The 15,225-nt window shown below is 44.8% G+C and overlaps 1 protein-coding gene across 6 annotated transcripts in view; it reads right to left on the bottom strand.

The window, feature by feature from the left end:
* Positions 1–14,742, bottom strand: part of ALMS1 (ALMS1 centrosome and basal body associated protein) — a 166,311-nt gene extending 151,569 nt beyond the window's left edge. For all 6 annotated transcript variants that reach the window (XM_062209660.1, XM_062209661.1, XM_062209663.1 and 3 more), the window contains exon 1: positions 14,412–14,742. In XM_062209660.1, coding sequence (XP_062065644.1) covers positions 14,412–14,720 — 309 coding nt within the window. In that variant the 5' untranslated portion in view covers positions 14,721–14,742. The remainder of the gene's footprint in view (positions 1–14,411) is intronic.
* Positions 14,743–15,225: the final 483 nt, after the last annotated feature.

Below are 15,225 nucleotides of genomic sequence, written 5' to 3'. Positions count from 1 at the left end.
AACAAACAAAAGCCAGGATCTTTTTATGAAGTTAAGGCTTGAAGCAAAGCTCTCTTTCCTGTGAAAGAAGTCAATGAAATTTATGTTGAAACATGCATAGGAAAGATCAAAGGCAATCAAACAAAAATGGCCGAGGTCAAGCCATTGCCTCACAGGTTTAGAGGCTGCTTTTGAAAGTTTTTCCAATATCCCTGAGAATCGGAACCAAAAGCTTCTATTAAAAGACATTCTTGGGGCCAGCGCAGTGGCATAGCGAGTAAAGCCACCATCTGCAGTGCCAGCATCCCATATGGGTGCCACTTCGGGTCCCAGCTGCTCCTCTGCCAATTCAGCTCTCTGCTATGGCCTAAGTCCTTGGGCCTCTGCACTCATGTGAGTGACCCGGAAGAAACTCCTGGCTAAAGATCGGCACAGCTCCAGCCGTTGCAGACAACTGGGGAATGAACCAGCAGATTTAAGACCTTTCTCTCTCTCTCTCTGCGTCTCCTTTTCTCTGTATGTAACTCTTTCAAGTAAATAAATTTGGGGAGCAAACCAGTGGATGGATGATCTCCTTCTCTCTCTCTGCCTCTGCCTCTCTGTAACTCTGCCATTCAAATAAATACATAAATCTTAAAAAAAAAAAAACCAACCAAGAATTTTTTTAAAAAATCTGAACATGATAAATACAAAGAAATCTCAGTTAACATTATTTTAAAAAATAAAAAAATATATTGAGGCCATCTTTTTAATGGAAAAATCTACCATCATAGGAAGGATATTGATTTAAACAAATCTTTCTCAACAACTGACAGATCAAACACAAAAAATAACTTTTAAAAAACTTGATTATTGCCTTACTTAAAACTTGGCATCTAACAACTAGATAAAATTCCTCCCAAACATATAAGGAATATTTATGGGGGGGGGGGGCTTCATGGTATCTGTAACATAAATGTCAACTATCTTCTGAAATATCTATCACCAGATTAGGTTCTGAATGCAAAGCAATTGAGTTATAATACTACAAAAAGAAAAATAAATACTATTTTCTACTTGCACATTTTTAAAAAATTCTTTATTTTTATTTGTTTCCATTTTATTTGAAAGAAAAAGATATCTATTGAGAGAAAGAGAGAGAGAGAATATGAATGTCTCCATCCACTGCTTCACTTTCCAAATGCCAAAAATAGCCAAAAATGGGCCAGGCTGAAGCCAGAACTCAATCCAAGTTTCCCACACAAGTGGCAGGGACCCAAGGACCCAAGAACATCACCTGCTGCCTCCTAGGAAGCTGGAATTGGAAACAGAGCCAGGACAGGAACCCAAGCATTCAAGTATGGGATACAGGTGTCTCAAACAACATCTTTACTACTGTGCCAAATGCCTACCCCTACATTTCTATATAACTCAGTATATGGACTAGCAATGTGGCTGCTCCAGTTCATGTCTGACTGCTCCCTGATAATGAGGAGGTATTACAGCATACTCCACCCTAGAGTAGCATAACACATATTCAAGTATACACAGGATGTTCTCCAAGATTGACCATATGTTAGGCCATAAAACAAATTTTTTAATAATCAAAACCATAAAGTATATTTTCAAATCAAATGAAACAAAATTAAAATTAGTAACATAGGAAGTTGGAAAACTAACAAATAAGTGGAAATTAAGTAACAGATTTCTAAGTAATAAATGGGTCACAATCACAATCACAAAGAAAATTTTTTAATATTTTGAAATGATAATAAAAACACCACATATAAAACTTACAAGTTGCAGCTGGAACCACACTCAAGAGGGAAACTCACAGCTATAAACATGTATATAACAAATAAAATAAAGACCAAAAGACCAACGACCTAACCTTCCACTTTAAACTAGAAAGGAGATAACTAAACCCAAGAAAAGCAAAAGAAAATAATAACTAAAATGGAAACAACTAAAACAGGAAACAGTAAAAAGCAATAAAACTAAAAGTTATCATTCCAAAACATCAACAAAATTGAAAAGCCTTAGTTAGACTCATCAAAAAAAAGAGAGTACTCAGATTACCAAAACCAGAAACAAAAAAAGGTGACTTCACTACCAGCCTTACAGAAAGACAAACTATTTGAAGAGACTCCCACCAGGGCCAGCATTGTGGCATAGCAGGTAAAGCTAATGCCTGAAATGCCAGCATCCCATATGAGTGCTAGCTTGTGTCCCGGCTACTCCACGTCTGATCCAGCTCCCTGTTAATGGCCTGAGAAAGGCAGCAGAAGATGGCCCAAGCACTTAGGCCCCTATCACCCATGTGGGAGACCCGGATAAAGCTCCTGGCTTCAGCCTGGCACAGCCCTGGCCATTGTAGCCATTTGGAGAATGAACTAGCAGATGGATGATCTCTCTCTGTCTCCCCTCTTACTCTGTAACTCTTCCAAATAAATAAATTAATTTAAAAAAGACTACCACCAATATCTGTATGTGAACAGATCTGATAATCTAGAAGAAATGGACAACTAGAAAAATCACAAACTATTAAAACTAATTCCAGAAAGAACAGAAAACCTGAATAGACCTAAAGCAAAAGAATAAGGCAATTTAATGATCAAAATACTTCCCTCAAAGTAAACCCCAGGTTCATATGGTGTAATATACCAAACTATCAGAGAATTAATGCTAATCCTTCACAAACTCTTCCAAAGACAAAAGGAACACTTTCAACTCATTTTATGAGGTTAATATATTTTTTTTGAGGTCAATATCTTGATACCAAACCAGGAAAAGGCATTATAAGAAAACTATAGAGTAGCATCTCTTTTAATATAGATGCAAAAACTCTAAACAAAATATACTAGCAAATAAATACACACACACACAAACATTCCTATGTCCAACAACCTATTAAATATTTATACACCATGGCAAAGTGAGTTTTCTCAGAATGTAAGATTGGTTTAACACTATTATTAATGTAATATACCAATTAATCGAATTTCACAAAATCATAAGAAATACCCAACAAACTAGAAATAGGAAAAAAAAACTGCAACAATATAAGAACATTTATGAAAAGTCCACATTTTACTAACATCATATTTGAGGATGAAAGACTGCATGTTTTCCTGATCAAGGACCAAACAAGGATATCCATTCTCATCACTTCTATTTGACATTATATTGGAAGCTCCAGCTAAGGCAATTAAGCAAGAAAAAAATAGGTAAAAGGCATCCAAATTGAAAAGGAAGAATGAAAGTGTATGTTGGGCCAGAGCTGTGGCATAACATTGCTACCTGCAGTGTCGGCATCCCATATGGGTGCCAGCTTGAGTCCTGCCTGCTCCACTTCTGATCCAGGTCTCTGCTATGGCCTGGGAAAAACAGTACAATATGGCCCAAGTCCTTGGGCCCCTGCACCCACGTGGGAGACCTGGAAGAAGCTCGTGGCTCCTGACTTTGGATCAGTACAGCTCTAGCAGCCAATTGGGTAGTGAACCAGTGGATGGGAGACCTACCCCTCCCTCCCTCTCCCCCCACCTCTCAGAGACAATAGCATGTAAGAAACAAAGCCTCAGGGTCTAGGAGATAGGTCACAGGAACAGGAACACCACTGCTACTTCAATATACCTTCTCACTTAATCCTCATAGCACATGGGAAATTATTATTATTATTATTATTATTAGACAGGCAGAGTGGATAGTGAGAAAGAGAGACAGAGAGAAAGGTCTTCCTTTTGCCGTTGGTTCACCCTCCAATGGCCGCTGCGGCCGGTGCATCGTGCTGATCCGAAGCCAGGAGCCAGGCGCTTCTCCTGGTCTACCATGCGGGTGCAGGCCCAAGGACCTGGGCCATCCTCCACTGCCTTCCCGGGCCATAGCAGAGAGCTGGCCTGGAAGAGGGGCAACCAGGACAGAATCCGGCACCCCAACTAGACTAGAACCCGGTGTGCCGGCGCCGCAAGGCGGAGGATTAGCCTATTGAGCCGCGGCACCAGCCGACAATACAATTTCTATCAAAATACCAGCTCAATTCTTTGTAGGAACTGACAGCTGGTCCTAAAATTCATGTGGAATTGCAAAGGGCTCTAAAACAGTCAAAAATTTTTTTGAAAAGAAAAAATAAAAGCTGGAGAACTCATACTTGCCCATTTCAAAACTTACTTCAAAGCCACCATAATCAAATGAGTGTCATATGGCATCTGCCTGAACAAATAACTCAGTGGAATAGAAGTGAGAGTTTGGAAATAAACCCACCCATTTATAGTCAACTGGTTAGCAAAAAATGTTCTAAGTCCATTCAGTGGGGAAAAGAACCAATTCAACAAATTGGGCTGGATAGTCATATGCAAAAGAATGAAGTAGAATCCTTTCTGCAGACCATTTGCAAAAATTAACTCAAGGGGCCGGCGTTGTGGAGTAGCCAGTAAAGCCGCAGAAGAATGCTGGCATCCCATATGGGCACCAGTTTGAGTCCTGGCTGCTCCTCCACTTCTGATCCAGCTCCCTGCTAATGCACCTGGAAAGCAGCAGAAGATGGCCCAAGTGCTTGGGCTACTGCAGCCACATAGGGGATCTTAAAGAAGTTCCTGGCTTCTGGCCCAGTCCTGACCATAGCGGTCATTTGGGGAGTGAACCAGTGGATGAAAGCTAGCTCTCGCTGTCTCTCTAACTCTGCCTTTCAAAGAAATCAATCTTAAAAAAATAACAACTCAAAATGAATCATGAAAGGTCTAAATGTTAACAGAAAGAACTATAAAACTCAGATGAATTTCCAGTTAAGGGAAGCTCTTCAGTGGGCTGCAAAACTACAGTACAAGAGACAGCCTCTCGATGCCTGTATGGGTGGTCTTGTGCAAGCTAAGAAAGGCAAGGATGAGGAATGGAGATGGAGCAGTGGAGTTGAAGCCTGGAAGAGAGCCAGCAGAAAAGGATGTGGCTGTGGACAACACTTAGCATTCATCCCTGCTGGGTCCCGCTCCTCCCCAATGTTGTGCAATGTTAATAGTGATGCAGAGTACAGAGGGAACACATTCCTTTCTGGCTGCTGCATTTTAAAGTTATAAAATAGAAAAGCCTCTCACTTTTAGGAACCCACTGTTGATTTCTTTGTTGTGAGTTGGGGATGGCAGTACCCTTAGGCCTACATGTGTAATCTGCTCTTGTTTATGACTAATCTGAAACTTTCCTCAGGATAGATGTGAACCAGTGTGAGCTAGTGGCAACTGCTGCAACTTGCTGTAACCTGAAATGTGTGTGGGTTGACAGCACAGGAGTAGGAGGGTAGGGGCTTTGTTTGGCATAGAAGACTAGATAACTGGGAGACAAGTGGCTCTTTAAAGAGTTTGGGACGACTGATGATGCCATTGGCCTAGTCACCCATCCTAGATAGAGTGAATATGACACCCTGGAACATAAACCATGGACAGCAGCACCAGCTCCTGGGAAGAAAGCTTGGCAGGGAGCTTGCCTCCTATGGCATCTGGTCCTTCCATCTTTCCTTCTTTTCATCTGAGTTGATTATGTAAGCCTCCCTGAGGTTGGAAATAATGTAGAGATGACTACACACACTCTTCCAATGCACATCCAGCAAGAACTGACAAGTACGGGGTAGTTAAGAGCTCCCAGATTCAGGTATGAGCGACAAAAGTAGAACTAAAAGTGCACTGGAGTTCCAGTCTTTTCAGCCCCTTCCCCAAGCCCTCAGAAGAACATGGTCTGCTTGAAGTGCCCTTAGAGAAGGTTCCTCAACAGGAGGACCTTTTTCCTTAGGTTCAATCTTCCTGAGGAGTTTCTAAGATGGTGAAATAGGGAGGGAGCTTACTGCTACAGTCTAGGGGAAAACAGTTTCAAAACAGTGGAGAGGGGCTGGCGCTGGGGCATAGCAGGTAAAGCTGCCACCTGCAGTGCCAGCATCCCATATGGGTGCCGGTTCGAGACCTGGCTGCTCCACTTCTGATTCAGCTCTCTGCTATGGCCTGGGATAGCAGTAGAAGATGGCCCAAGTCCTTGGGGCCCTGCACCCACATGGAAGACCCGGAAGAAGTCCCTGGCTCCTGGCTTCAGATCGGCACAGTCCCAGCCGTTGTGGTCAACTGGGGAATGAACCAGCGGATGGAAGACCTCTCTCTCTCTGTCTCCTCTCTGTCTCCTCTCTCTGTGTAACTCTGACTTTCATGAGTTTCAAATAAATAAAACCTTTTTTTTTTTTAAGATTTTTTAGTTATTTATTTGACAGACAGACAGAAAGGTCTTCCCTCCATTGGTTCTCTCCCCAGATGGCCGCAATGGTTGGAGCCGCGCCGATCCAAAGCCAGGAGCCAGGAGTTTCTTCCTGGTCTCCCACATGGGTGCAGAGGCCCAAGCACTTGGGCCATCCTCCACTGGTATCCCAGGCCACAGCAGAGAGCTGGACTGGAAGAGGTGCAACCTGGACTAGAACCGGTGTCCATATGGGATGCCGGCACCGCAGCCGGAGGATCAACCTAGTGCACCATAGCACCGGCCCCCAATAAATAAAATCTTTAAAAAAAAAAAGTGGAGAGCGCGCAATATCAGGGAAGAGTTTCCTCTGGAAACAAATTAGAGAGACACTATGGACCTATGTGGAGGGTGTAGATGTACACAACTCAGGACCCCAGCAGCGAGAGCCTCAGCACCAGCTTTGAAGAGTAAGGTCAGACCAGACTGCAGCATCCCAAGCCACTGACAATAAAGATGTAGAAAGAGCCCTGGCTTGAGTCCAGCTTGGAACCCTGTGGGGGACAGTGTACCTGCCAACCTAGAGGGATAAAAGGGGGGCACGTTTCTCTCTACCAGACCACCTGGCACCAGCAGCCTGTAACTAGCCAAGAGAGGGCAGGTGTCATTTTGGACATATGTAACAGCTGCAGCAGCTCATATTGGCAGGCCCAACAACCAGCTGAGAGGAGATGCCCAAGTCTGGCTAGAACTGACAGGGGACTGGGTGCTGGTGACTATGGGAGCCTTGTGTGCTGGGACTGTGAAAACACTGTGGCTGTGTGGGAAGGTGCAGGGTATGGCCAGAACTTTAGGCAGTCACTATGGGCAGCTCCACATGCGTGGGGCTCCCTGGTGAGGGTCATTGCTGCGGGATCTGTGCTCACACTGAGGATCCTTTGTGTGGTTCTTGTGACAGAGCAGATGAATACTGTACCCAGTGGGGCTAGAATCAAGCATTGGTCTCCCTGGAGGAGAGGAGGTAAGTGCGGGAGTATGCCAGCAGAGCAGAACAAACCTCTTATTTAAAAAAAAAAAAATTAGAAAAGAGATTTACCATGCCCAACTTGGGTGTCACCTTGGACACTCCCCTTACCCTGGAGCACTGAACACAGCTCTCTGACCACACCCAGCACACGCCCCTGGGTGTTCACTGAAAGAGCAGATATTCTACTAAGCCACAGAGGCATAGTCCAGAGATAAAAGCCATCACAGAGGGAAATAAAAAACTAACAAGTATCTCCACAAATGCGTAATAATATGCAGCGATTCAAGAAACAAGACTAAGGAAGACAACATGATGCTCTCAAAAGAATACAACATTTCAATACTAGAATGTGAAGGTGAACAGATTGAAGAAATGCCAGAAACAGAATTCAAAACATTGATCACAGGATTACTTAGAAGTAATCAGAAGCAGGGGCCAGTGCTAGGGCGCAGTGGGTTAAAGCCCCAGTCTGCAGTGCTGGCATCCCATCTGGGTGCAGGCTCAAGTCCTGGCTGCTCCACTTCCAGTCCAGCTCTCTGCCATGCCTGGGAAAGCAGCAGAAGATGGCCCAAGTCCTTGGGCCCCTGCAACCACATGGGAGACCAGGAAGAAGTTCCTGGCTCCTGGCTTCAGATAGGCACAGCTCCAGCCGTTGCAGCCACCTGAGGAGTGAACCAACGGATAGAAGACCTTCCTCTCTCTCTGCCTCTGCCTCTCTGTAACTCTGACTTTCAAATAAATAAATAAATCTTAAAAAAAAAAAAAAGTAATCAGAAGCAAATCCACAAACTAAAGAAATCCATATATAACATGAATGAAAATTTTTCCCAAGAAATTGAGATTTTAAAGAGAAATCCTTCCTTTTCCTGCTGCCTCTCCCTTAGTTTTTGAGTATTGAAGTTAGAGAACCAGCCACAGAGATGTAATTCTATGGCTGCTGTTCACTGGCAGAAGTCTCCCCACCAATTGGGCTGCTACTCCATTGTGGGGACCCCTAGCATTTATGTTCCACTTTTAAGAGAATAACTTATCTGTAAGCAGGCCCATCTGAGTTAGACATTTTCCCTATAGAAACTCTTTATACGGGACTGCCCTTGTACATTTCCCCTTGATACCCCAAACTCTTTGTTGTTAATAGACATTTCTCTTAAGTGAATATATACATAAACAGTCAAAAAGCACATGAAAAATGCTCAACACCATTAGCTATCAGGGAAATCCAAATCAAAACTAGAATGAGATACCATATCTTTTTACACCTATTAGTATGGCTACATTCAAAAAGTCAGAAAATAATAAATGCTGGCAAGGATGTGGAGAAATTAAACTTATATGAAGGTACTTCAAAAAGTATGTGGAACAATACACACAGTTGCTAACATACTTTTTTTTTTTTTTTTAAATAGGGCAAAAGTGGGCTTTTGGGGCTGGCACTGTGGCACAGCAGGTTAAAGCCCTGGCCTGAAGTGCCGGCATTCCCTATGGGAATGTAGGGAAAGGGTACAAACCCTGAAAACACATTTCCAATGTGAAGAGGCCATTTTAAGAAAAGACTATAGAGGCTGGCGCCATGGCTCAACAGGTTAATCCTCTGCCTAGCGGCGCTGGCACACCAAGTTCTAGTCCTGGTCGGGGCGCTGGATTCTGTCCCAGTTGCCCCTCTTCCAGGCCAGCTCTCTGCTATGGCCCGGGAAGGCAGTGGAGGATGGCCCAAGTGCTTGGGCCCTGCACCCCATGGGAGACCAGGAGAAGCACCTGGCTCCTGCCTTTGGATCAGCACGGTGCGCCGACCGCGGCGGCCATTGGAGGATGAACCAACGGCAAAGGAAGATCTTTCTTTCTGTCTCTCTCTAACTGTCCACTTTGCCTGTCAAAAAAAAAAAAAAAGAAAGAAAGAAAATCTGGCAGATGCTTGAAAGGTTAAAGACACAATTATCACACGTCCCAGGAATCCTACTCATAGATATACACTCTAAGAGAAAGTAATCCATATGTACACATAAAAATTTGTACACAGTTTATTAGCAAGTATTCATCACAACCAACAGGTAGCAAAAAACCATGTCTACCAACTGATGAACAGATAAACAAAATATCATGTAACCATACATTGGAATATTATTAGGCCATAAAAAGAAATGATTTACTGATTCATACTACATCATGGATGAATCTTGAAAACAAGCTAAGTGAAAGAAGCCAGCCACACACACAAAAAAAACACATATCAGTTCATTTATATGAAATGCATAGAATAAGTAAGTCTATAGAGACAGAAAGTAGATTAAAATTTGCTTAGGGGAATGGAAAGGAAGAGGATATTAGCTAATATGCAAGGTTTCTTTTAGAAGTGATGAAAATGTTCTAAAATTAACTGTGATAATGATGGCACATATCTATGAATATACTGAAACTATTGATTCATGCACTAAATCAAGGGTGACTTGTTTGGTATGTAAATTATATTTCAATAAAGCTGTTCAAATGTTTAAAATAAATCAGTAAAGCACACCAGACACAAAAAAGTAAGGAAATATAAAAGATGAAAACTGACATTACTGAATCTAAAGAATGAAAAGCTGAAGCAGGTATTCATCCTAAGACATCTGTGTCCCCTTATCAGAGTACCTGGGTTCAATACCCGGCTCCAGCTCTCAATTCTGACTTCCTGCAATGCAGACCCAGGGACACAGCAAGAGATGGCTCAAGCAAGAACATTGCTGCCACTCATTTCAGAGAACCAGACTGAGTTTCTGGCTCCCAACTCTGGTCCTGGCCCAGCCTGGGCTACTGCAAGCATTTGGGAGAAAAACAATAGATGAGAGCAATCTCTTGGTCTCTCTGCCTCTCAAAATTCTTTTTAAATAATAAAAATTAATTCTGAGAGCCATTACCTTGAATGAAAAATAAATAAAATTAATAAACCCCTACACCTAGTCAAATCAAGAGAAACATAATTACATGAAATTAGGAATAAGAAATAAAAAAGAACCACAGATGCAATGTGGAAGAGGATAAAGAATACTATGTAGCACTCCATAATTAACTAGAAATCCTTACTGAAATGATTTTGCAAGGAAATCATAAATTACCAAAAATAATCCCCCCAAAAGTAAGAGAACAGATGTAGACTCCAATCCTAAAAAAGAATACAGAGGCAAGGCCGACACTGTGGCATAGTAGGTTAATCCTCTGCCTGTGACCCTGGTATCCCATATGGGTGCCAGTTCTAGTCCCGGCTGCTCCTCTTCAGATCCGGCTCTCTGCTATGGCCTGGGAAAGCAGTACACAGTGCTTGGACTCCTGCACCCACATGGGAGACCTGGAAGAAGCTCCTGGCTTTGGATCGACCCAGCTCTGGCTATTGCAGCCATCTAGGGAATGAACCAGTGGATGGAAGAACTCTCTCTCTCTCTATGCCTCTGCCTCTCTATAACTCTGTATTTCAAATAAATAAATAAATCTTAAAAAAAAAAAAAAGTTTGAGACCAATAATTTCAACCTACAGAACCAAATTGTTTTCCCCAATACAGCTCAGAAATTTAGGTTTAGCAATTACAGGAAGTGTTCAAAATGATCCAAGAGGTGTGCAGGACCAGCATAAACAAAGCAAAGATTCTGAACCACCCACTCCCCTTCACTCAAACACACCTGGCTGTTAAGGCTGGTTATTTTGCTTCAGATTTAAATAGTTCTGTGGCTTAGCTCAGTTTCAATAATAAGACTACAAACTTAATTGCTTCCTTATTCATCACCAATAGAATACCTTTATTATCTAGTGAAAAATACAAAAGTAAAGCAAATAATAATTTTATCATTTGAGTAGATGCAATGAAACTGTTTCCTATTGTTTGATTTCATCTTCTTTATACTACATTAAATGCTATACAAATCTAAAAAAAGTCATAGTTCATAAACTGCTAGTAAAAAACTTATTATTTTCTCCTTTAAACACTTTCTAACTTATGCCTATAAGTTTTAGTGTCAATGACCTAAAAGAAAATTATCTTTATAACCATTATATACTTGTAATACAGAAGTCTGATACAACTTCATCCATTCTGTGAAGAAAGAAAACACCTCAAGGCATGCATTTGGCCTACCAGTTAAGACATCCCTTAGGAAATGTGCATCCTGTATCTGAGTGCCTGGGTTCCACGCCCAGGTCCAGTTCCTGACTCCAGCTACCTGTTAATGCAGATCCTGGGAGAAAGTAATGATGGCTCAAGTGATTAGGTTCCCGCCACCCTCATGAGAGACTGGGATTGAGTTCCTAGCTCCCAGCTTTGACCCCTGGCCGCTGCAAGCATCTGGGGCTCATAGCAAATAAACAAAAAATAAATAAGTACATGATTTCACTCAAAAAAGGAAAAAAAACTGCAGGAGTAAAAACCACTCTGGCAGCTGGTGCTGTGGCGTAATGGGTTACGCCACCACCTGCAGTGCTGGCATCCCCTATGGGCGTCGGTTCGAGTCCCGGCTACTCCACTTCTGATCCAGCTCTGCTGTGGCCTGGGAAAGCAGTATAAGATGGCCCCAGTCCTTGGGCCCCTGTACCCACGTGGGAAACCTGGAAGAAGCTCCTGGCTCCTGGCTTTGGATCGGCCCAGCTCCAAATATTGCGGCCATTTGGGGAGTAAACCAGCGGATGGAAGAGCTCTCTCTCTCTGCCTCTGCCTCACTATAACTCTGCCTTTCAAGTAAATAAATAAATAAATCTTTAAAAAAAATACTCTGGGCTTTAAGAAGCAACATTTTTCCATCTCACATAAATAGGTTAATGTTAAACAATATAATGATTTTATCACCTTGTCTGTGATGAGAGTTAAAGTGGGCTAGTTTAGAAACTCCTCCTCTGGCCGGCGCCGTGCCTTAACAGGCTAATCCTTCGCCTTGCGGCGCCGGCACACCAGGTTCTAGTCCCGGTTGGGGCGCCAGATTCTATCCCGGTTGCCCCTCTTCCAGGCCAGCTCTCTGCTATGGCCCAAGTCCTTGGGCCCGGCACCCGCATGGGAGACCAGGAGAAGCACCTGGCTTCGAATCAGCACGATGCGGCGGCCATTGGAGGGTGAACCAACGGAAAAAGGAAGACCTTTCTCTCTGTCTCTCTCTCTCACTATCCACTCTGTCAAAAAAAAAAAAAAAAAGAAAGAAAGAAAGAAACTCCTTCTCTAGGCACAAAGATATAAATTTAAATAGTTATTCAAGTCAAAGAACAAAGCAAATGACATTTCCACAACAGTGGCTATAATTATGGTCTATACTTATATGTAAATGATGCACACTTAAAGTTTCTAGCCCAAGAGCAGGCATCACGCAGCAGCAAGCCAAGCAGTCACTTGGGATACAGCTTCCAATTCAGCTTCATGCTAATGTGTACCCTGGGAGGCAGCAGATGATGGCCCAAGAACTTAGGTCCCTCATTTCAGCGTGGCCCAATCCCTACCTTTGAGGACATTTGGGGAGTGAACCATCAGATGAAAGACAGTTTCTGTGTGTGTGTGTGTGTGTCCTTCCCTGTCACTCTGCTTTCAAATAGATAAATCCTTAAAAAATAATAAAATAAATAAAATTCCTAGCCCAGACCTCTTCTCTAATCTTCAAAATCAAACTCATAATCTTAGCACCCCAACCCATTCATAAGCCTAGCCATTTCTCAATAGTAGCATTCACTCAATAACCTCTCCCTCCACATCCAACCCATTATTAAGTATAATGATTTTGCCTCTTCAATCTCTTAAGTACACCTTTCCCTACATCCATCAACACTTCCCTATTCCAAAAAATCATCTTCTGCCTGGCAATACTGCGATGGCCTCCTAGTGTCCCTGACCACCCCACACTGCTACCAACACAAATCTTGCCATACACTCCCTTATTTAAAACATTTTCATTGACTTCCCAAAGTTCCAAGGACAAAGCTCCTAAATCCTGCACACAACTCAGGTTGGCATTTGATTCCCTGAAAAAGTCATGCTCTCTCTAACCACTTCCCAGGGGCTTTTCCTGCATCTGAAAGGTTCTCCCCTTCCCCTCTGCCTGGTCAGTTTTAAGTCTGCTCTCAGCTGATCAGCTCTAGCATAACCTCCCCAAGGAAGCTTTTCTCAGCTTCACCGTCAGATAGTCACACTTTATGCTTTCATAGCATCTTAACATATGGAAGTTTTACTTTATTTACACAATCATCTGAATTTTGTATGCCTCCTTCTCTAGACTAGGAACACTAAGAAGACAGGGACCAAAAATGTTTTGGGCTCACCAACGTTTCCTTAGCACACAGCACAACGTGCGGTACATAGTGACTGTGTAATGATAGCATTTGTGCTCAGTGAAGTATACACTGGACTATTTACCAGGCAAAACGAGCGCCGTGACATAGGTGCCTGGTCCAATGTGACGGCCACTAGCCAGTGTGGCTAGTGAGCACTTAAAAAATGAAACAATGCAGACAATGAATTTATTTTGTATTTATTTATAGCTAATTAAGATGTAAAGAGCCACACCGTAGCTGGCTAGCGGCTATAGCATAGCTGGCTAGCGGCTATCGTATTGAAACGCGACGGCATTGCTCCTTGAAAAGCAGCAAATTAAACGCGTGGTTATTTTCAAAATGATCTTCGCAGGCCGACCATAAAAATCGGCGCTGGTCTCCCGTGTAAGCACTTTGTGCTTTCTGGTTCTCCAGACGGCTCATGCATTCGCCCTAAGTCCTTCCCGTGAACTGGGACCCCTTCCACTGCTACAAAGGAGGGTGCTAGCACAACCGGCAGCTTGATCAAGAAGTGTTCCTAACCCACACTATCTCCTCAAAGGAAACCTTGCACGTAAACTGATCTGCTCCTGCTTCCCCCAGTGCTCGGGAAAGCACCCTCGCCGGCCCCACGCCGCGCTCTCCCCCGCCTGCGGGGCACGATAAGCGCCACCTGAACCACCGCTCCGGGATTACGGGCTCCTCGGAACACCTGCTGAAGTTCAAAAGGCCGGCGCCCGCCGAGAAACCGGGAACCCAGAGACGCCGCGACGAGGAGAACGGGAGGCGCGGGGAAGCGGCCCGCACCCGGGTAGCAGCGGGTTCGCCCCGGGGGCGCGGAGGCCCGCACCAGCCTTCAAAGGGGCGCTGATGCGGAGTCCAGCGCCCCGACAGGCGGCGAGCGAGGCAAGGCGCCCCCGGCCCCGGCCCCGGCCCGACGGCGGCCCCACACCTCGGCCCGCCAGCGCTCACCTCAAGGGAGGCACGCTCTCCCTCCGAGTAGCGGTACCTCGGGGGCGGCGGCGGGGGCAGCGTCCCGCCCGGGTGCGCCTGCAGCCAGGCCTTGGCCTCGTCGTCCTCCTCATCGTCGTCAGTGCTCTCCCGACGCTGGAACTCGTAGTTAGAGTCGGAGTTCAACTCTGGCCTGGTCTCGTCCTCCACCTCCTCCACCACCACGATCTCATCCAAGTTCGCTGTCTCTTCAGGCTCCGCCGCCGCCGCCGCCTCCTCCTCCTCCTCCTCCTCCAGCTCGCCTGGCCAAGGCAGGTCCTCGGGCTCCATGTTGAAGTCTCGTTCTAGGCGGCAGAGGAGGAGGAGGAGAGGGGAGGGGAAAGGGAGGGGGGGAGAGAGGTGACTGGCGGTTGAGGCCTCGCGCAGGCGCAAAGGCCGCCGCCGCCCCGGGAGGGGCGGGGCTGGGAGAGAGCGCGCGCGTTGCTAGGGACGCCCCGCCGGGGAGGGCGGGAAGGCCCCGGGAGGGGGTGTGGTCCCTGAGAGGCGACACTGCCGCCCGGCCCTCGTCACCCGCTGGGACCTTACGGTTCTGTAAGCTCACAATAAACCCGGCCTGGGCTCCTCTCCCGGCGCAGAGAGCCCCACACCGGGAGAATTTAGCCGGGATTTTTGCTCTGGCACAGAGGGGAGTTCCGAACTCAGGACCAAACCATGGAAAGCAAACCTGCAAATTCTAATGTCTAAAGCTTTACTGACTACTATGTGACTGTCTGTAAGGTGAACTTACCTCGAATTTACCAAGGAAAAATGTCAGGAGGTGTTGGACGCTGCCTCA

This window comes from Lepus europaeus, chromosome 13 (assembly GCF_033115175.1).
Source record: "Lepus europaeus isolate LE1 chromosome 13, mLepTim1.pri, whole genome shotgun sequence".
NCBI lineage: Eukaryota > Metazoa > Chordata > Mammalia > Lagomorpha > Leporidae > Lepus > Lepus europaeus.
Note: the sequence above shows the minus strand (reverse complement) of the source record. Positions and strands in the feature narration are given on the sequence as shown.